At 34.1% G+C, this 21,412-nt stretch overlaps 2 protein-coding genes across 3 annotated transcripts in view; one reads left to right on the top strand and one right to left on the bottom strand.

Moving 5' to 3' along the window:
- On the bottom strand, nt 1-15,118 carry LOC117124471 (mucin-5AC-like). The gene is made up of 7 exons (XM_033270707.1): nt 14,982-15,118; nt 13,572-13,818; nt 13,045-13,101; nt 8,871-9,063; nt 7,885-8,060; nt 7,080-7,164; nt 1-6,064 (listed from the first exon to the last, which is right to left on the bottom strand). Exons 2-7 carry the CDS (start codon nt 13,743-13,745, stop codon nt 3,921-3,923), a joined length of 2,829 nt encoding a protein of 942 aa, XP_033126598.1. The 5' UTR covers nt 13,746-13,818; nt 14,982-15,118; the 3' UTR covers nt 1-3,920.
- LOC117124472 overlaps nt 15,041-21,412 on the top strand; it is a 14,677-nt gene continuing 8,305 nt past the window's right edge. Inside the window, exons 1-4 of one of the 2 annotated variants that reach the window (XM_033270709.1) lie at nt 15,041-15,361; nt 17,515-17,734; nt 18,136-18,192; nt 20,590-20,670. In XM_033270709.1, coding sequence (XP_033126600.1) covers nt 15,066-15,361; nt 17,515-17,734; nt 18,136-18,192; nt 20,590-20,670 — 654 coding nt within the window. In that variant the 5' untranslated portion in view covers nt 15,041-15,065. Of the gene's footprint in view, nt 15,362-17,514; nt 17,735-18,135; nt 18,193-19,475; nt 19,533-20,589; nt 20,671-21,412 lie in introns of both variants that reach the window. The other variant, XM_033270708.1, reaches the window with a different exon arrangement.

Genomic DNA, 21,412 nt, shown 5'->3' on the forward strand with positions numbered 1-21,412 from the left:
TTCATAGATTATAAGCAACAGCATTGCATTTATTCATGTTCAGTGTACAGCATCTCCAAGACAAAAAAAAACATGTATTCATGGGCCAACAAAAACACAAAAGGAAATTTAGAAGCATTGCACAAGATAGACAAGGTTTTACAAAGTTTGAAAGACAACTGAATAATTTTTTCTAACTATAGTTTAGGCTACATTCAAAGTAAATATTAAACTTCTCTCTATAAAGTTAGACTTAGTGACAACTTTTCATCGGACGGTTAAAAGATGAGATAAACGTTTCAACATTATATTTTCTTGGTACCAATGTCATATAAATCATAAGAAACATTAACAAGTGGATCACCTGTATTCAATACATTAATTGTAATGAATGTACATTTCAACCCTCCTTCAGTTTCTAAAAATATTACAAACATAAAAAGGGTGTTTAACGAAAGACTCGGAAAGCTTGGGAATGGTCAATAATATACAGATTTTTGAATATTTAAAAACTGAAGAAAGGTGGCGGTGGCGGGGGGGGGGCGCTAAACCACCCTTTTTTCCTTTCTGCTTTTTGTCTTAGAAAAATCAGTTTAGCCTATCAAAATTTTACCGGCCTCCTTCCAATTAAAGACCACTTTTGGTACCAGGGATTCCATGGTCTTTGGAAGCTTTGCTCCCTAATTAGAATAATAAAGATAAAAGACCACAGAAATTTGGGACCACAGAAAAGTGGTCTTTAATTGGAGGTGGTCATTAATTAGAGGGAGACCTGTATTTCCCTTTGGAGTCTGGCTTTAAGTGTTTAGGGTCTTACAAATCCTTTCTATAAAGTATATGTATGAATTTCTCGCCTCAAGAGTAGTACCTGAGGATTGGAATGTTACATGTGCAAGTACAAACTTATTTGAGTACTGTAATAATTCGAGTTGTAATTCCCTGTTCTCTATAATAATCACTTTTGTAAGCAAAAAAATAAAGCCCTGTCCAGACTATCAAATTTTATTTGACAAAAACATGTGACATAACTAAATATGGTCATGATGACATCACATCATGACCATATATAGGTATATCATGACTATATGGGTATACAACAAAGAGAACTTGATAGTCTGAAATGGAGCTGTAGCTTGGTGGTTAAGATGTTTGGTTTGCACGCTTGTGCTCAAACCCTTCAAAAAAACCAACTAGAACATCCCATGATTGCATCCTTTAACTGGCATGCTGTTGCATAAGCAAAGATCTTTCTTTTTAACTACCGGTATCTCTCTAAATATTGTTATAAGCAAGTTTAAGACAAAGTTCCAATATCTATGTTTTATCCTTGCATGTACTATTTGATTCTACAGTCTTAACACATTCTGTCCCAGCATCACTTAATAAAGTCAAATTATATAAAGCTTCAATCCTATCACACATCAAGGTATTATATTGTATTATAAATATTATTTTATTCCAAAGCCATATGAAGTTGGCTTAGAAATGGACGGGTATTTAAAAATACTGTTATGAATGGACGAATCAAGCGGACAACCATAATCGCAAAAGTATTAGAGAAAGCAAGTGTTCATTTATTTAGCTCATTCTGGACTATCAACATTTATGTGACAAATATCTGTGATATTTGCCCATATATGGGTGTGATATGACATCACCAAGCCCATATATGGGCAAATCACACTAACTGGTCACACAAACTTTGATGGTGTAGAAACAGCATAAAAGTGGAACAAAAAAGATATGGACTAATGCAGGATTTGAACAAGCAACCTTCGGAACACTGTTTCAGTACTCTACCTACTTAGCAAAACCACCCTAGTTTAGCAGTGCTTGTTTTCTAATCACTACTTTCTTTACCTAAGTTCCATTTTATGTAAATCAACACAAGTTCACACATTCAGTCTTTTGTTATATTAAAAACGGAACTTCATTACATGAGTAATGGACTTTCGACCATGATGACAATTTGAACTCTTGCGTTCCTTGCACATCAATTTAATCCAATCTTAGAATTAAGACGACAGTGAGAACTCAGAGCCTCCACATGTGCAGCCTTTAAGTGAAATCTTACTAGATGTTAACATTTTTGCGTAATTGAAAATTGCCTAATAATTACAGGTAGCCGTCAGTTGTTGACCAGCACATGGCACTATAAATTGAGTTGTTTGTAAATAATGTGTCACTCACTCTCCAACACTAACCTATGACCCTGCTTATGTTACACCTTCTGAAATAAAAACTTCACCCTATAACTATGGTATAAAAAGTAGGCCTATATTTTACAGCACTATGTACATGTTCTTAGAAACAAATTTATTTTAATTTATAATTTCCATCCAAGTATAATAGGCCAAAGAAGTTGTTGCATTGCCCAAATAGAGAGAAATTGAGAATCATTGTCAACAGGGGTAGCGTCAGTGAGTGGGCCAGGGTCCAGTCATCGAGAAGTCGTAAAAAATTAGGAATATTTTCTAAGCCAGAGACAGTGAGTCTAAGAGTACAGCGTTTTCGGGCATCTAGAGGTAACATAACTGTTTTTTTTTTGTTTCAGCCCCAACCACAGTGAGGTTGATGTGAGCGTGGCCCATTTTTCAGGGAACGATGGACTACCTGTTAGAAAATAATGGCACCATCCCTGATAGTTAGTCCAATTAATTATATTATTCAAATTAATTAATAATTGCTTATAATGCTTTTTTCAAACATCTGGCACATATTTTGGGACTCAATGGCAAAAGTTATATTTGTGCAACATAAAAACCTAAACAAAAATTGTTAAGATTGGCAGTCGATATCATGGGCTTTGCAATACAAAATTTTTATTGGCCTAATTACACTTATTTATTAGAAATTATGCATTTGATGCTTTTGAACCTCAATAAATTCAATTGGAACATCCTTATTCTAGACGAATTACCAAATTAAATAACCCAATTGTGATGTGTATTTTATACAAACATCTCAAGCAATTATTAAATGGAAGTTTTAAATATTTGTAGCTTATTTAAAACACAACACAAATGTACCACTTTTCACAAGCAAAAGTGGAAGACAAACAATAATTTATAGCAAAAACAGCAGCCTTGATGTTTGAGGGGTAAACAATCTTTCCCTCGCTTAATAAACACTAAATCAACATCAATACGAAACATATAAAAATGACATTAAAATTTGAATAACATTAAAATCAAGGTTTCTTTTATAACTCTTTGTAATATTACAGTAACACAATGGATTGGAATTTGACAATATTAGCAAAAAAGCCCTAACTACTGTAGTTCATAAAAAATGAAATATTCTGTAAATATCTTTTTGGTGTCCATGAGCATAGGCCTTCAAAAATTTGCATTTTGATGTTCTGGTAGACTAATCTTGTGACTTTTACAAAATAATGTAGTCTTGTATAATGCCTTCCGACCAATGTAGTCAACCACAAGGAGACAAGCAACAGTCAACTAGTATTACTAGTGTACACGAAAAGGTACACGATTTCAGACAAAGCTTGTACAATTGAGGTGTAAATCCGCCTGAAGTGGGACTATTGTTTTGTCAAAATTAGTATTCAAACATTTCTTAGCAAATGATTTAGGTACTAAAATTGTAGAGATCCCTGTGCCCAATCAGTGGAGTGGACATACTGTAGCTTTTAAGTCAATTAAAAAAAATATTGGCTGTGGCACGAATCCACCGTTCCGATGCACTGCCCACAAAACTAAACTGCCAATGTTGACAATTGTTATTCTCAGCGCAGTACAGTACCCTCTTTGCTCAAACGGTCTGAACAGAACCGGATCACAGTGAAGTATCAGCAACCTCATGTGTCTTCTTGAATGTTTATTGTACAGTTTTTCAGTAGGTGTATATAAAACAATCATATAGTATCATTGTTCATAAATTATGAGAGATCAGACTAATTCAACTCAATTCAAATTTAATTTTTAAACTCTTGTGTCCAATAGTTCAGTAATGGACTGTGCCTCTTGCAATACACGCTTCTTCCGTGCCCGAGTTGAAGACGTAGCCGTGTTAGCAACAAGATTGATGACGCCTGTTAAGCTTTCATTGCTCGATGATGACAAACCCATTTTGTACTTGTCTGCGTTCTGAGTTTTGATGAGCTGGGGCCTGTTCTTATGTTTACCTGCCCGTCCTGAAATAGACGGAATGTTCTTTTTTGATCCCCAAGCACTGCTAGCTGGTAGATCAGTTCTGATTTTGGCTTTTTGCCGTGGATTAGTATGACTGATATTATATTCTGAATTTTGAGTATTTTTACTACGCTTTTTATGTTCTTGTTTCCTTTTGTTTCCCTGTGAAGATTTTTCCGCTTCCTTGCGTTGGTAATCATTTGCCCTTTCAATGAGGTCATAGAAAGCAGTTGTGTTACGGTGCGTGTTCTTCTTACGCCTGCCATCTATTGTACCAACCTCAAATGCCCATAGCTTGGGATCACTGCTACTTGTTTTAAACATTTCTGTTTTATTGGTAGAGTCACCATAAGTCCTTTCAAAACATTCATTATCATCAGCAACTGATGATGGCCTTGATAAATCTGGCATTGAAGTAGTTTTACTTCGGAAATTTGTGCCATCGACACCAATATTGTCAATCATGTCTGAATTATTGTTCATGCTAGATAAAAAACTTTCTCCATCTAGTCTTGAGGTACTCGTTGCTTTTATCTCACTGATTTTCTTTTTACTCCTTTGTTTTCCTGGTTTTGGTTTAACTTTCGGTCTGGCTCCCATTGGTAAACGTTTGTTGGAAATACTTTCAACTGAACCCTCCCCAATTCCAGATAAAAGTTCAGTTGTTTTATGATCATCAGATAATCTTCTACTTGTTCCTGATATAAGCTCTGGTGCCAATGATGATAAGGATGCTGCTAAACTTTCTCTTGAGCTCGTTCCCTGGTTCCACTTACGCTGTGATGCAGGAGTTAGCCCCTCCAAAGACACCTCAATTTTGTCTAAATCTTCTACCCTCATGTTATTAGTTTCAGGTTGTCTCGACTCAGTTAAGTTATGAAGATCATAATCATTATCTTTTGAGCTTGTTGCTAGGTTCCACATATGCGAAGGAGAGGTTTGTCCTTCCACAGGCGCTTCCATTGTTTCTGATCCTTCTACTGTTACATTATGAGTTCTCACTTCAGAATGTCTTGGCTCAGTTAAATCATTAAGATCATAATCACCATCTGAGCTGTGTGTAACACTTGCAAGATCTTGTAAACTCCGGGGGCTCTGATTTGAGCCAGAATTACCGAATGTGAAATTTTCATTCAAAAGTGATTCATTAATTGTCTCTTGGAACAGCCTGTCAGGATTATCAATTGCTGGCATTTCCATGTTTTCATCATTTGCCATCACCTCCGGTGTACTTTGAATTGAAGGATTATCAACTGGGACTGGAGCATTTACATCTGCTGTGTTCCTTACTGGAGAGGACAATGCTGATTCTGATGCTTCATTAACTGTAGTAAGAGCTGTCGCTGTAAATGGAGGCACCTCACCATTTGTATATTCAGCTGTAGGACTGTAGGGGGGTGGTTGCTCATTTGGGTATGGGCCTTGCATCGTGTTCAGTGATGTAGCCCGTGGTACATAAGCTGGTACAGAGTCCATATTTGGCATCTGCAAAGAGGGCAGGTCATTTAATGAGATGTATGCTTGGTTTGAGCCTGGGATGGTGTAAACTGGAACGGCTCTTCCATCAGGGCGACTCTGCATAAATCCACCACGTACAAGAGGAGGGGGACGAGAGGACCTTGCGTTTCGTGTTCCCAATCCTGCAGCATCTGCAGTACTAATGGAGTGGTGGCGTGAATTTGATGGAACAGGACGTGGAACTGCTGCAGACGATGAACTGGAGGATCTTCTAACATGAGTGGTTCGTTGTTGAGCATTCCTACTCTGCCCGTAGCCTGGTGGTAGTGGGAGTGAACCTCGGGCTGCTGTGGTCGTATTAGTTGTATTTGTCACTGTGCTTGTTCGTTCCTCAGTGGGTACTACCTCTGAATTGATCAATGCCCTACGATCCTGGTCCTGTCCATTAAGCCCTACAATGTAAGTCTGTCCAGGGCCTGTGAACACAAGAAAGCATTTCAAAGTATTACATCACAAGGTTTAAAAAAAATTATTTTGTATCTTTGTGCAATCAGTATAATTTAAAGACATAGCAAAGGGTTCACAATTGACTAATCTAATCAAGACAAACATTCTTAAAGTTTCAATTTTTTTTTTAAATATAGAAGACAAGACTTTTATTATACCTTGTTTCACTACCACAATCTCCTGCCGACAATGATTTCAAATAAAAATATTTAATTTTTTTGTACAAAAAACCCTTTTTTTTCAAATTGTATCATGTTATCCTTTGTCGTGAAATCTCATAATATAAGGAATCTTCATTGTTTCTTTACGTTAAACGTTAAAGCACAATCAATCATATTACTCAATTGTTTACAACACATTCGTTGTTTATACGACCACTCTACAGATCTCAAGTGAAGGTGTATCGGCACACCTTATTTCCTCAAACACTAGCCATCTTTTATTCATGAATATTTATTTTCTCCTATGGATTTTAGCATCCATTTTAGATCTACATTGCTATTAGAAAGCAATTTTTGCACCCTTTTCTGAAGATTCTTCAAAAATGAAGTTTTTCGAATGTGGTATAAAATGTCACACCTCCAAATATTATTTTGATCCTCACATTGTACTACAGTTAAGGCAAAGGTCAAAACCTGAAGCTCACAAGCTGAAGTGCCCATCTTTTGCTTGAAGTGTTTGGGCCAAATAGTACAAGGCTGTTGGGGGGAGGGTTTGCCACTCGACCTCCTACAACAGCAGTCTGTTTTATGCTCCCAGAAAATGCCAGTACCAATTTATACTCCCGGGTAGATAGCAACAAACGTAGCAGATAAAAGACAAAAAAATAAATAAATAACACACACACACACACACACACACACACGGACTTGCACAGTAAGGGTTTCAAACCCTCGACCTCAAGATCGAGAATAAGAACAACAACCGATTCGCCAACCACTTCTATCAATGGGAATGAAGTTAATAAATACCCTGTATGCCTACCATTTAAGAATAACCTGCTTCCATTGTTATAGTGAAAACGATGACTGTTTGGATTATCAAAAGCATCACTGTTGATATGCTGAACCTGAGAGGAAAAAAAAAATTAGAAACCATCAATCCATATAAAGTGGGGATCATGAAGGTTTTTGCTTCCAATTCCCAGGGCCCTAGGTTATAATTTTGTACGACACCAGAAAATGTGGTCTTGTGCCTACAGTATAAAGAAAAAAATAAATAAAAATAATTTTTCCTTTTTAATTATTTTTTCATGTGTACATTCTTTAGACATACCGTAAATGCTTATTCGAGATCGCTTCTCTCGAATAAGCACCGCACCAAACATGATATTTTTCGCTAAGCGCCGCGGTGCTTAATTGAGTGATATATTAATATGTGCGTAATGAAACACTTTGAGAAACAAGGTCTTTAGTACAATGTATAAAGTGTTAGAATGAATAAATAACACAATGAAGACACAAGCATTTCTTTATAAACGTTTATTTATGATGACGTAGGACCTACGATAGGCCTACCGAACTACGGGAAAATGTGAAATAGGCAACATGGGAACAGGTATGGTAAGCACCGCGCCAATACTTTTTTTTATAAATGCCGCTCTCGAATAAGTGCCACACTGAAAGCCTCCAAACTTTTTATAACCTCATAGAGGCTTCACTTATGAAACCCTTGAAGGGTTGCCCTCCATATATATGCTAAAAAACCCCCCAAAAAATGACTCCACTCACTAAGCCTCAGAGAAACCTTGCTGATTAAACCCTCCATAAATATGGTGTAAATAACATACCGGACTTTTGTTAGATTTCCTTTCGTTGCACAAAAGCATTGATGTTAAAACGGTCGCTACACAGCATGCAAACGCTCCGAAGCAGTAGATGACACATTCCGTGAAAACAATGTCCTTCAATGTATGCTCAATCGAATCACAACCTTTGACCTCTTTGAATGTATACTGTTGACTACCTGTAGGAAATAAACAATGGTGGATGAGCACCTCTTGAATTGAGTACCTCTTGATATGCAACAGAAGTTAAGCAGACTAAGTCAACTCATCTCAATGAAACTCAGAAATTGTTTCCATAGCTGTAGACGATGAGAATGGTTAACATTTATACAATATTTTCATACAAAATATGTATGATTTGAAAGGTTATGTATTTATTTGCATATGCATAAGTTAATTTGTATAGGTCGTGAAAGACTAATGTTTATTTAAGGCGAGACTATTTTTGTACTTCGTTTCACAAACTTATTTTTTGACAACATAAAATTTAGTCTTGTTATTTAGCAAATGGTTTTTGTCAAAGACTTTTAAGATGGAGAAGAAAATAAAAATAAAATTAAATTGTTGAATGTAAACAGTGTAATATATAGGATGGTAAACTGTTTTAAATTTGTATAATGAGAAAAAAATATACATCTTAATTTGGGAGATTTTATTAGGCAGGACATAATAAAAATAAAGAAAAACTTATATTTTTTTTCTGAATTTCCATTTTTCAGGGCGGCGGGTTTTAATTGGCCAAAGATAAAATTGTATTTTTATTCGAAATAATCAATATTGGTGGTTGGTGCGTTCGCAAAACAAGGTATAAAAAAACTCTCGCCTAAAAATTCAAAATCATGTAATTCAGTATTGATACTACTCTGTGCTTTACATTTAGAAAAGAAATCAACAAAACATTAAACTATAATATTGTTTGTTTTTGTTTCTTTTGAAAATCAGAGGCAGTGTTAATTTGTGATAATTTCCATAATGAATATTCATCAGACCTTCCGGTATGCTAATGAGATTGGTTCCATTATGTTTGCTGTCAACAACATAACATCTACATTCAGCCGTAGATTGTTGGTAGACACACAGCGTTAAGCTCTCCATAAGAGGAATAATGTTGATAATTGTAGGCACTGTAATAGATACACAAATCACAGCTGATGCTATGCTCAAGCAGAGAGTAATTACTAGCTGAAAAATTAAATGGAAAACAATCATGTTAAAAAAGTGTTAGGATTAAATGGTCATGATTATTTGCATATGCTGCAGCACAGCTTTAAAAATATAATATAATTGTATTTTTTCAATATGCATTTTGATGGAAGTGATGATGACTGTTGTTCAGAACTTTAAAAAAAAGATATTGTGTACTTATTTTTTCATAATTTAATGTGTAGCCTACTGTGTTTATATATTAAGTAGTAACTTCTTATTGAATAACATTTTTGTATGTATACTTTTTACTGTTACCGTATATATCCAATTTTATATTGCAATTATAATTTCTTTTTTTTAAGGGGATCATAAACCAAATTCTAAATCTCATTGTAATTACTGAATTTGCAAAATAACATTTTATTAATATTAACAAACATTTCAATGAATGTTTTTTTAAATAAAACTAAACATATTATAAGCATTTTGCCATTACTACTGTATACAAGCAGCTACAATAAAGGTATGCACACACAGATCAGCAGATCGTAAAATTTATAATCCAGTTGTGTCGCGTCAAACACCTTCATTCCGCTACACGTATCTGGCGACACCTGCGTAAAATGGAGGATCTTTGGATGCACAATGGGAAAAAGCACTTTTCCATTCAACCATATGAATCCACCGCTACCTTTTGTCACAGGATTATCTACATAATTAGATTATTGGAATGAGTATTGTTCTAGCAGGAGCATAGAGAGACTGTCTGCTTTCCATTATGGGAAAGAAAATAACAACATTAAATCTGTCTTCTTGTTCATTAACCATAAAACCTTGAATTGAAGCCCAGGGCTCCTTTGGATGGGCTTCTTTTCGAGATATGGATCTACTATAGGCCTATAATAAATTTCCGTAGTATTTTTGTCTATTTCCATACGTTTGTAATTACAGTAGGCAACATTTCTGTAGAAAATAGGCCTAACTACGGACATTCCATAGTACTTGAGAAGTCTGGGGTAGGGGCTAGATCACTCAATGTTTATTCCATATGATTGTCTGGTTATAAAGCTAATTTAGCATATTCGAATATGTATTTTTAGATAATAAAATAACATTGATAATTATTTTAATTTCAGATTTTAAACTCCAAATTATAAAACTGAACCTCAAATGATTTCTTGAATATGGGCCTAGGTTGGGGGTGCAAACGCACCTCCCCATGGCAGCAAATTAGTTCCACTAATTCGGTGAAAGACCAAAAATGACCATTAAGTTTTCATTGGAATAGAGATTTATTTTTTGAGGGACTGTTGGAATGGCACCATATAAATGGAACAATTGATTGATTGCTTGATTGATTTAGTTCAGAATTCTCATTTGTCACACCTTCAACCACCCTAGGTCAAAACTAACTAGCCTAAGCCCCTCTTGAGAATATAGATTTGTGGTTTCTATTTATTTTTGCATTTATTTTTCAAGTGCTTTGAAGCTGTTCCAACTATTCTAGAATTATAATTATCAATTATTTAATCTTGTTTGGTATGAAAAAGAAAATTGATACTATAGACTTTTTTATTTGAATTATTATTATTAAAAAAAACCCCCAAAATTATTTATCTAACATACCTTATAATAATTATATTTTATATTTACCATACTAAATACTCAATGAAATAATTAAAATTAAATCAGTACAATATAGTTTATTTAATGAATTTCTGGCTAAACATATTTATGGCTAAATAAACATTTAATCTACTATGAAATTGTTAAATTAAATTAGCATTCACATGGCTAAATAAACAATTAATTTCCATAATGATATTTTCCTTAGATGGGCTTATGAACTGAGGAAAGTGAAAGACTCAACAGACCGCGTCGTTTTATTGTAATAGCTTCGCTTCATCAGCATATTGATTCTTGGTGGGGCTGGATAAACGAGACAAAAGGCTGACTCAGCAGTGCATACTCATAGCCAGGTACAGTATTAAGCATGCTAATACACAGCTTTTACAGTAACAGGACTCTGTAGTACCAAGCCTTATTGTAAACACTGACATTGTGTATAAACAAGACTACGCTAATTATGCCTTCTCATATTTTATGCTAAATATTGCAGTTGCTGCTGTTATGCATAATATGGTTATCAATAACTAATTAATTCAACTCCATTTATATAAACATCAATAAAACTCCAACAATTAAACATTTTGCTCAAAATAAACCACATTATCAAATTAAGAAATGTTATATTCTGTACATAAGTAAAACTAAACACATTTGAAACAATAAATCCGACAGAAAAGAATTAACATTAAGCATAATTGCCATAAAATTACTGCATATAATTAATATATCATTATAATTAATACTTATTACTCTCAGTATGTTATAATTACGCTTATTTCAAAGTCTACAGACACAATGCAAGACCAATTCACTCAATACATCTGGGATTCGAAACCTACAATACCAGTCTTAAAAAAACTAATAACAATAGATTATTACATTTTCACACAGTCGATTGTGTATCAGTTCATATTTAAGCTTGACGGAAAAATAATTTTTTACAGTAATTTTTCACCGAGCTGGTACTACTGTTTCGCTGGCTGCATGTGTTTACTTTCGCATTTGGTAGCTGTGTCTTTAGTCAGTTGTTTTACAGTATTAGAACATTTAGACACAACAGATCTATAAACTAGATTGGCATCTGGACTTATGTTTACTCCCAGTCATGTAGTCGATTCATGCAAATTTATTCTAATTTTCATTTCATAACAAAATGGTCTGTATGTGCTTACTAACATTTATAGTTGTATTTACGTTAAACAAAACACCAAAAAGTAACCCATCATTATTTGCATCATTGATTCTTTAAACTGGCATTTGACTGTTGGCTCTAGTGTAAAGAAGCTTCCTTTATTTAGTCCATTGGTATATTAAATGAATGTATAATAAAAATGGGAGACTGATTCTCAAAGCTGAAAAGCTGCTATGAATACAAATCCTACATTAACAACATGGTACTGTATGCGTTGCTGTTGTAAATATTAGCAGTTGGTAAGTGTACAGTATTGTATCTGTGTAGCATTGTTATACTGTATAAAAATAAGTACACTAAATATGGTAATGGGGACTTTGTGGGACAATACCGTACGTGGTCTCTCAAGCACTGTAACTAAATAGAAAAATACATAAGTAATCAAATAATCCTAGTACTAAGTTACTAAACTACCTCTGCAACAGGATGTGGATAAATATAGGCCTACATGTATACAGTAATGCATGTAAAATTTGAGATACTGTACTGACAAAAGTAGTGTATTGAAACATGCTACATTGTAAAGGTACTGTTGGCAGTGAACTTAACATTTATCAGATAACCATTAGTATCTGACTACAACAAAAGTCAAGTTTCATTTATTGTCATTCATTACTAACTATTATCATCATTTATATTGTTGTTGATGTTATAAAAAAATATATTATGAAAACATTTTATTCATCATTTAATTATTATGATATAATGATAACTGATATCATATAAAATAGCAATTACAACCATCATGGTCAACTAAATCACGATTATCTGTACCCATATATTTAGATCCTCATTACTGTATATTTTCGTAAGATAATTAGGTACATTAAATGTTTGCATTATTTCATCATTTAAAAAAAATAATTAGGCAAACTGTACTGCTATGAACATTTAAAATAAGGCACAGCACTTTCTAAACAAATAACTCATTTAAGCTACTGTTTTTGTAATATAATTTGGAAGACCTTTGACTTTTGCAAGCAGTGCTAAAAGACTGTCTTCTGAAAATATAGTTCAATTTTAATCAAGGGTTAATCATACACTAAGTTATAACTTTAAAAAATAATAGCAAGCCTGTAAAATTCATGCACAGCTTAGAACAGAAGAAAAAAGTAAAATAATTATAATCAGCAGGGACAATGTGTATTAATTAAGCACAATAGCATAATTATAACGTAAAGGAACTGAAGACTTACAAGGCCAACAGGACGTTTCTTGGATAACAAGATCACAGCAATACCGGTAACCAACAACTGAAATAAATTGTAACATCATTTTAGAATTGTTGAATGTTGATTCAAACCTAGGGTTCAAATAGTAGTAGAATTTTATTCAAATTTGTTTTAAATTTTATTCTCATCAAACAGTGAGTAAACCATTATTTATATGATAAAAAAAAAACCAATGTTAAGGCTTAGATAATACTGTCTTGTGAGCACTAAAATTCTCTTTTTCATTATAAGGATATTACAGTACAGTAATACACTAGCATTATCCTCTGGCATGTTTGGTACTCTAATGAAAATTATGAAAACACATTGGCTCCTTCATTTTTAAACAATATTTATATTTTAAATTCATTAATCTAGAGAAGCTTATCATATCAGATAAAATATATTCTAAAATCTATAAATTACTAATTTTAATAATAAATTATATGGACGGTGTAATGTATATATTTAGGATTCAAATGATATTTTGTGTTGCAACTTGTTAAACTTACCAGAACAGCTGGTACCCACACCGGTAGAGCAGCATTTATATATTGTAGGGAGGTTGTCAGACCCTCAGCGACAAGGAACAATATGAAGAGTACTATCCCAAGTAGGGACAGGAATACTCCGCATACAGGCAGTACTGACAGGTTGTCTGTGCAGCATAGCAGACGCCTAGCCATGGTGTGTTTCCTAGGTCAGCGGTGAGTCAAATCCATCGAGACAATTGCTGCTTACTACGGTATGAACCACAACCTAAAATCCAAGTGAGTAAAATGACTTTTGATTGTATATATTACATAATAAAAATTGATGTTTCTAGAAGAAAAAGTCTTGAAGGTACACTGGCATAATTCCTGGTTTAACTCACAAATTTCCTATGTGGACTCTTTTCACAACATACAGTAGAACCCTTCCTTTGGGACACACCCATATTAAGGGGACACTTTTCTGTGAAACGAGGGGAAATATCTTTTTACATACAGCCAACCCCTATAACATCTGTTGATTTCATATCATAAATTGACTATTTTTTGCATTGCAATTAGTTATAAATTAGTTATAATTTCAACTGCAACTAGTTCTTAGGTAAATTGAAATAAAATTATAAATAATCTTTAAAATTATTGAATGAAAACATGCCAAAAACCCCTATTAAGGGGGAAATTTGTTTGCTCCTGAAGGTGTCCCCTTAATAGGGGGGGGGGGTTAATGTACAGTATTTATATATCAATTCCCACCCAATAGTATAAAGGCTAGAATTCAAATTATTATTAATTATAATAGGCTACAGTTGGTATCTGACATTCTACTGTGAAGGGACCCCTGAGCCAACATGGGACACTTGTACTACTATATATCGATTACTAAAACCCATGGGGTTCTCATCCCCCGGCCTTGTGTCTCGTTGTTACGCCACAGAGCAGGATGGCCTCAACCTCCTGTCTCGTACATCGTACTACTTTTTGTTTGCCATTTCTGTTATTAGGTACACAGGCCAAACAAACAGCAGATGAATAATGCAGTTTGTCATATTTATGCAAACTGACTTAATATTAATACATAAATAAAATTGTTGGATACATTTCCTTGTTGATTGAGTATCAAAATTACATTGGAATTATGGATGATAGCAAGCACTTCATATGGTAGACCTAGGACAAGCCTATAGATTGGTAATTATCAACTAGGGCCATCAAATAGGCCTAGGCTACTCCACGGAGTAGCAACCCTAGCCAGACCAGACCACCGCATCGATCTCCACCACCAGGCAAACCAAAGAAGAAAGAATGTGGGTCAGTATTTTCTCCTCCCCTCTAGGCTAGGCCAGACAAGACAAGAAGGTACAGTACTCTTTTTTAGGTAGGTGGAGGTATAACTCCCTGGGTGAACAACATAAAAACAATACCTATCAATACCTTATTCGTTACACGTCTCGTTTTATCATTTTTTATAAACTCCATTAACAAATCTGATATCCACGTCTATCGTTATTTCTGTTGATGGTTCGACCGTTGATACCGCTGTCATTCAATTCTCCGATGATTGATTGCTCATCGCGTTGTTGTGTTTGTTGTTTACGGGGAGGGGAGGAGAGATTTGATGAAGTTCGTAGCGGGCGCTATTCAATGCGAAAAATAAACAAGATGTCAGCCCCCATGAAACACAAACTTTGTCGAATTTTACGTCGATGCAACCTCAATTTCATGCTTGTATTCCTCTTTGTTGCATCTACTATTTCTGTATTTGTTACATATTTATACGTAAATACCGTTTTTGGTGATTTTAACGAAGAAAGGTAGGCTATGTTTACGATTATTGTTTATTTAGTTTCTAGCCTAATAATAAGCTATTTAGGCTACAGTAGCTAGGCCTAGCCTAGTAGCCTGGGTAGGCTAGACCAGGGCTAGGCCTAGCCTACCCTAGTATAGGGCCTAGGCCTACAAACACTAATCATAGTGTATCTGGCAGAATTATAGTCAAACCGTACCCATGCCAACACGTACCCACAAACCGTACCCAAATTTTGGTCAACCCGTACCCAGAATTTTAGTCAACCCGTACCCATCTTTGTTTGATCAAACCGTACCCATCGTTGGTCAAACCGTACCCAAGTTTGATGAACAATATTATTTACTATATAGAACATTACGCAAATTATATTGTCTATTTAGATATTAATCATATCATGTATTATGAACGCCTAACTTACCGATTAGAAGATGTATTCTAATATCATTTTTGTTTTCACGTTATAATTAAGAAGTTATAATTTTAGATTATTATTGTTAGGCCTACGTATAGTTAAGAAGTTATAATTTTAGATTATTATTGTTAGGCCTACGTATAATTAAGAAGTTATAATTTTAGATTATTATTGTTAGGCCTACATATAATTAAGAAATTATAATTTTAGATTGTTAGGCCTACGTATAGTTAAGAAGTTGTAATTTTAAATGATTATTGTTAGGTCTATGTATATGTATGGAAAATGATGTAATGTATCAATTATAAATATATATCGAAATATCCGTTTTGTTAATAAATTTGTGTTCTGCAAGACAACTTTCAATGATTGTACACTGTTTCCTTTTCATTTTATATATACTGTATATATATATATATATATATATAGATATATATTATATATATATGTATGTATATATATATGTATGTATATATGTATGTGTATATATATGTATATACATATATGTATATACAACTTGCAATGATTGTACACTGTTTTTTTTCATTTTATATATATATATATATTTTATATATATATGTATGTATGTATATATGTATGTATGTATATATGTATATATACGCGGAGAATGCTATCTTGTGTTTATAAGATCTTTGCCTAGGCCTTTATATATAAAATAACTAAATAGGGCCTATATAATAAAGAAATAAAGAATAGACCCAGAGACAAAAGAAAAGAGAAAGAAAAAATTAAAACCAGAGAAAATTAATGAAAATAAAATTGAAAATTATGAGAAAAGATAAAAAAAAAGGCCCAGAGAGAAAATTTACCTTAATAATATTAGCGGCAACGACAATCTTACAGACCACACAAGATCGTACAGATACAAATATATTTTGGGTATGGGTTGGCCAAAATGACGTGGGTACGGATTGACCAAACGTGGGTACGGATTGACCTAAATTTGGGTACAGTTTGACCAAAGTGGGTACGGGTTGGTATGGGTACGGGTTGGTTTGGGTACGGATTGACCAACACCCATCTGGCATAGCCTCAAACTCCTGAAGCTAGGCAGGGCCTGGTCACAGAGGATACTTATTATAGGCATATGTATGGCTAGTTCAGTTGGCTTTTTCATATATTACTCTTCGAGGCCAGGTCAATATATTCTTTTTCTATTTAAAAAAAAATTTCGACTAAACCAACCTACTATCTAACTACTTTAGTACTACTATTAAATATTATACACCTGCCAACTCTCACGCTCACGCTCGTATATTATGGAATGCCAGAAGAATATATTGTATTAATTATGGAAGAGTATGTAGGCCTAGGCTAGGCTTCTGTAATCTATATCACGTGAACAAGAAACACTTGTACCTATAATGTTAGGAGCATGGCAGCTGTAACATTCTGCTTCCGTTTTAGCCCATTGATGCAGTTCCATATGTTATTTGGCTGGAGGCTGAGGTGCAGTATTGTACTGTAAATCCCAAGTTCTTTTGTTGAACCATCTCATATGGGCTGTCCTGGTGGCCGTGTCACTGTGGGCACAGGTTTAAGGATGAGAATTACTTCTGGTTGAGGGGTTTTGTGCAGGACAGGTGACTAAAGAGCACAATTGAGAGAAGGGGATTTTTGGTAAGATGTCTGAAAGAACTAACTCACTGACATAATTAACTTCATTGCCTTATTTCACTGAAAAAAGTTGTTAATAATAATTCTATGTACTTTCTTCTCTATAGTGATAAGTACCTCTTGCATTTTGAAAAGCATGATGATATTCTGGTGAATATCGACACTGATGACGATGATGATGTGGATGCTCCGTCCCATCGTGTTAATTTAATAGTAAACAGAATAATTAATAAACAGACATTTGAAATCAATGGATGGTGGATGCCATCTCAAGAATGGACAACAGAGATTGACTGCAATACTGGGAAGATGACAATATGTTCAAAGGTAAGGCCCTATAAACAAATTTACCCTTTCTAAGTTTCTTATTTATTCAAATTAAAATATGTGATTGAGGTAATACAAGCAATATCTATTAACTATTTACTAAAAAAAAATCCAAAATAAAAATACTGTTTTTTCCAAAAAATATTTTCACACAATTTTGTTTTTGTCAATGCCTTAGAAGACACGTGGGCGAGTGTGATGAACCTAAGTGTCTGTTAAGTGGCATGGAAAGCAGTTTTTTTTTTTTTATAATTTTCATTTGAAAAAAATTTTTCAAGTAAAAAGTTCAATTATTGAATTATATTAATTATTTATTTATTATTCAAACAGGTTTTGTTAACTTTTCTTTATACTGTATACATTAGATATTAAATGACACTTATTCTTTATTTTTTTTTCAGAGTTTAATTGTCCAGTGCAAGCAAAATAGTGTGAGAGCTATCTACCAATATTTACCTGTAAGTTTCCCAACTTATATTTTTCAACATGAAAATACTAGGAGAAAATATTTAAAACGTTTTGTCCCTCCACTCATCAAAAAGTGTTACATCTTATATCTGTCTGTGTTTTTATATTATGTAGTTATAGTTATTTTTTGAATTCCAGCATTACACAGAGCCAACCAAAATTTCCCTGTATGATTTGTACATTGATAAATGAAGTTACATTGAGTATTGTAAAGTCAAAGTATATTTAGTGATGTTTTTTTTTTTTTTGTTGATAAAATTAAAACTTTTAAAATTCACTATTGGCAGTTTTGAAGAAACCCAGGGGTCCCAAGTCCTCCGGAACTCGCGGGAATCTCCCGGAAATCGGGACTGCCTCCCGCACTCCCACAAGCAAGCAAGAATCTCCCGGAAATTAACCCATCTCCGAAAATTCAGAATTTTGCATGTTTTCACTGTTTTATTATCAATTTTTTAAGGAAGTCAGTGCTGATTAGTATCACTATGTGCAGCAAAATAAAATTAAATGTGTTAAGAAAGATCATCAACCAGATCAGTGGCTGATTCAAGGGAGGGGGAAGCCGGCCTGGGCCCCCAAATATTTCAAAATTATGGCAAAATGGGGTACAAAAGAAAAATTCAAAAATTTAAGGCTGAGGGGGACAGTTACTGGCCATATAGGGCCATATAGAGGTGCTATAATCTGATGACGATGATGATGTGGATGCTCCGTCCCATCGTGTTAATTTAATAGTAAACAGAATAATTAATAAACAGACATTTGAAATCAATGGATGGTGGATGCCATCTCAAGAATGGACAACAGAGATTGACTGCAATACTGGGAAGATGACAATATGTTCAAAGGTAAGGCCCTATAAACAAATTTACCCTTTCTAAGCTTCTTATTTATTCAAATTAAAATATGTGATTGAGGTAATACAAACAATATCTATTAACTATTTACTAAAAAAAAAATTCCAAAATAAAAATACTGTTTTTTCCAAAAAATATTTTCACACAATTTTTTTTTGTCAATGCCTTAGAAGACATGTGGGCTAGGGTGATGAACTAATAATTCTTTTTATTGGGCCTAAGTGTCTGTTAAGTGGCATGGAAAGCAGTTTTTTTTTATAATTTTCATTTGAAAAAAAGTTTTCAAGTAAAAAGTTCAATTATTGAATTATATTTATTATTTATTTATTATGTTTATTATTCAAACAGGTTTTGTTAACTTTTCTTTATACCTGTATACATTAGATATTAAATGACAATTATTCTTTATTTTTTCTCAGAGTTTAATTGTCCAGTGCAAGCAAAATAGTGTGAGAGCTATCTACCAATATTTACCTGTAAGTTTCCCAACTTATATTTTTCAACATGACAATACTAGGAAAAAATATTTAAAACGTTTTGTCCCTCCACTCATCAAAAAGTGTTACATCTTATATCTGTCTGTATTTTTATAGTTATGTAGTTATAGTTATTTTTTTGAATTCCAGCATTACACAGAGCCAACCAAAATTTCCCTGTATGATTTTTACATTGATAAATGAAGTTATATTGAGTATTGTAAAGTCAAAGTATATTTAGTGATGTTTTTTTTTTTGTTGATAAAATTAAAACTTTTAAAATTCACTATTGGCAGTTTTGAAGAAACTCAGGGGTCCCAAGTCCTCCGAAACTTGCGGGAATCTCCCGGAAATCGGGACTGCCTCCCGCGCTCCCGCAAGCAAGCAAGAATCTCCCGGAAATTAACCCATCTCCGCAAATTCAGAATTTTGCATGTTTTCACTGTTTTATCAATTTTTTAAGGAAGTCAGTGCTGATTAGTATCACTATGTGCAGCAAAATAAAATTAAATGTGTTAAGAAAGATCATCAACCAGATCAGTGGCTGATTCAAGGGAGGGGGAAGCCGGCCTGGGCCCCCAAATATTTCAAAATTATGGCAAAATGGGGTACAAAAGAAAAATTCAAAAATTTAAGGCTGAGGGGGACAGTTACTGGCCATATAGGGCCATATAGAGGTGCTATAATCATAAATTTTCACCTGTGAAAGTCTTCCCCTCCCCCTTCCCTTTCGACCCATCACCTCAGACCTCCCGGATATTACTTCTTCCAACTTGGAACCCCTAGAAACTTGTTTCTAGCATTGCTTATTTTGTTATTCCCTTTCATAAAGTGATGACATGTATAAAATAAAATAATGTATTGGAAAGAAATGTATTTTGATAATGATCACAGTCATAACAACTTTACAATTTTTACATTTTATTATGATGCTGTAAATATTTAGTTGTTATTGACAGTTTATTTAAAGTCGTAGTCCAGATTATACGATTCAACAATAGATTGTGGATACTATCTGCTTTTCAATCATCTAAAATCTCTTCTCTTTTTTGTTAAGTTGAAACAGGGTAATAGTGTAAGAGGGTTATATTTTGCTGCTAAAAGTTCATCCGTTAATATGCAAGAAGATCATCAGTTTGTAAGTGTATTTGTCTATTTAAAATTGTTGGTATGCCTTGCTCCTATCAAATATCAGGGATTAAAAAATGTTTAGTTGTATGCAAGGTGTTGTATGGGTTGCGTTGGTAGCGCCAGGGCTGGTACCTCTGATAAGTGGTTAGTACCCCAGACAGGGGGCCTCTTATCTTGCAGGTTTTCTATCAAATTATCCTATTTAAGTAATGAATACCATAATGAACACAATTTTTTCACTGATGGGGGTGGTAGTATGGTCCCCTTGTCGGGGAGCTTGGACCACTCGTCAGGGAATTCCTGGCGCCGCCCCTGTTTGACTAATCATGTGACATGGCTAAATAGGGTCGTGATGACATCGAATCATGACCATATATAAGCATATCATAACTGTATATGGGCATATAACAGTTTTTTGTCAAAAGAAAATTTGATGATAGAGTACATAGACCTTAATAGACAAGTGACTGACAGTAGCAGCTTTACAACCCGACGAATGTTGGAAGCTTGGAAGTTCAGCGCAGCGGTAACGGTTTCCCAATCTCGAGGTTGGGGTTTCAATTCCTTACTGTACATTTCATTTGTGTCCTTAAGCAAAGCACTTTATCTACATTTCTTCTCTCCACCCAGGAGTTTAAATGGGTACCTGGTGTGGTTGCTTACTCCTGCGCTGATTATCAGCAGCAGTACTTAGCATGTAGATCCAATGACCAGGAAAAGGAACTGCGCTTTATAAATGCCCTGCCAGT

The sequence above is a fragment of the Anneissia japonica genome, unplaced genomic scaffold (genome assembly GCF_011630105.1).
Source record: "Anneissia japonica isolate Jap-2015-1 unplaced genomic scaffold, ASM1163010v1 scaffold665_len1252844_cov201, whole genome shotgun sequence".
In the NCBI taxonomy this organism is placed as follows: domain Eukaryota; kingdom Metazoa; phylum Echinodermata; class Crinoidea; order Comatulida; family Comatulidae; genus Anneissia; species Anneissia japonica.

What these genes read in the sequence shown, in the direction of transcription:
- LOC117124471 (XM_033270707.1), bottom strand. Translation starts at nt 13,745, where the DNA reads ATGGCTAGGCGTCTGCTATGCTGCACAGACAACCTGTCAGTACTGCCT. An exon ending in GGAAATCTAACAAAAGTCCG is followed by an intron (nt 7,165 to 7,884) that starts GTATGTTATTTA and finishes TTTTCCTCTCAG; the next exon opens with GTTCAGCATATCAACAGTGA. An exon ending in AAGCAGGTTATTCTTAAATG is followed by an intron (nt 6,065 to 7,079) that starts GTAGGCATACAG and finishes TTGTGTTCACAG; the next exon opens with GCCCTGGACAGACTTACATT.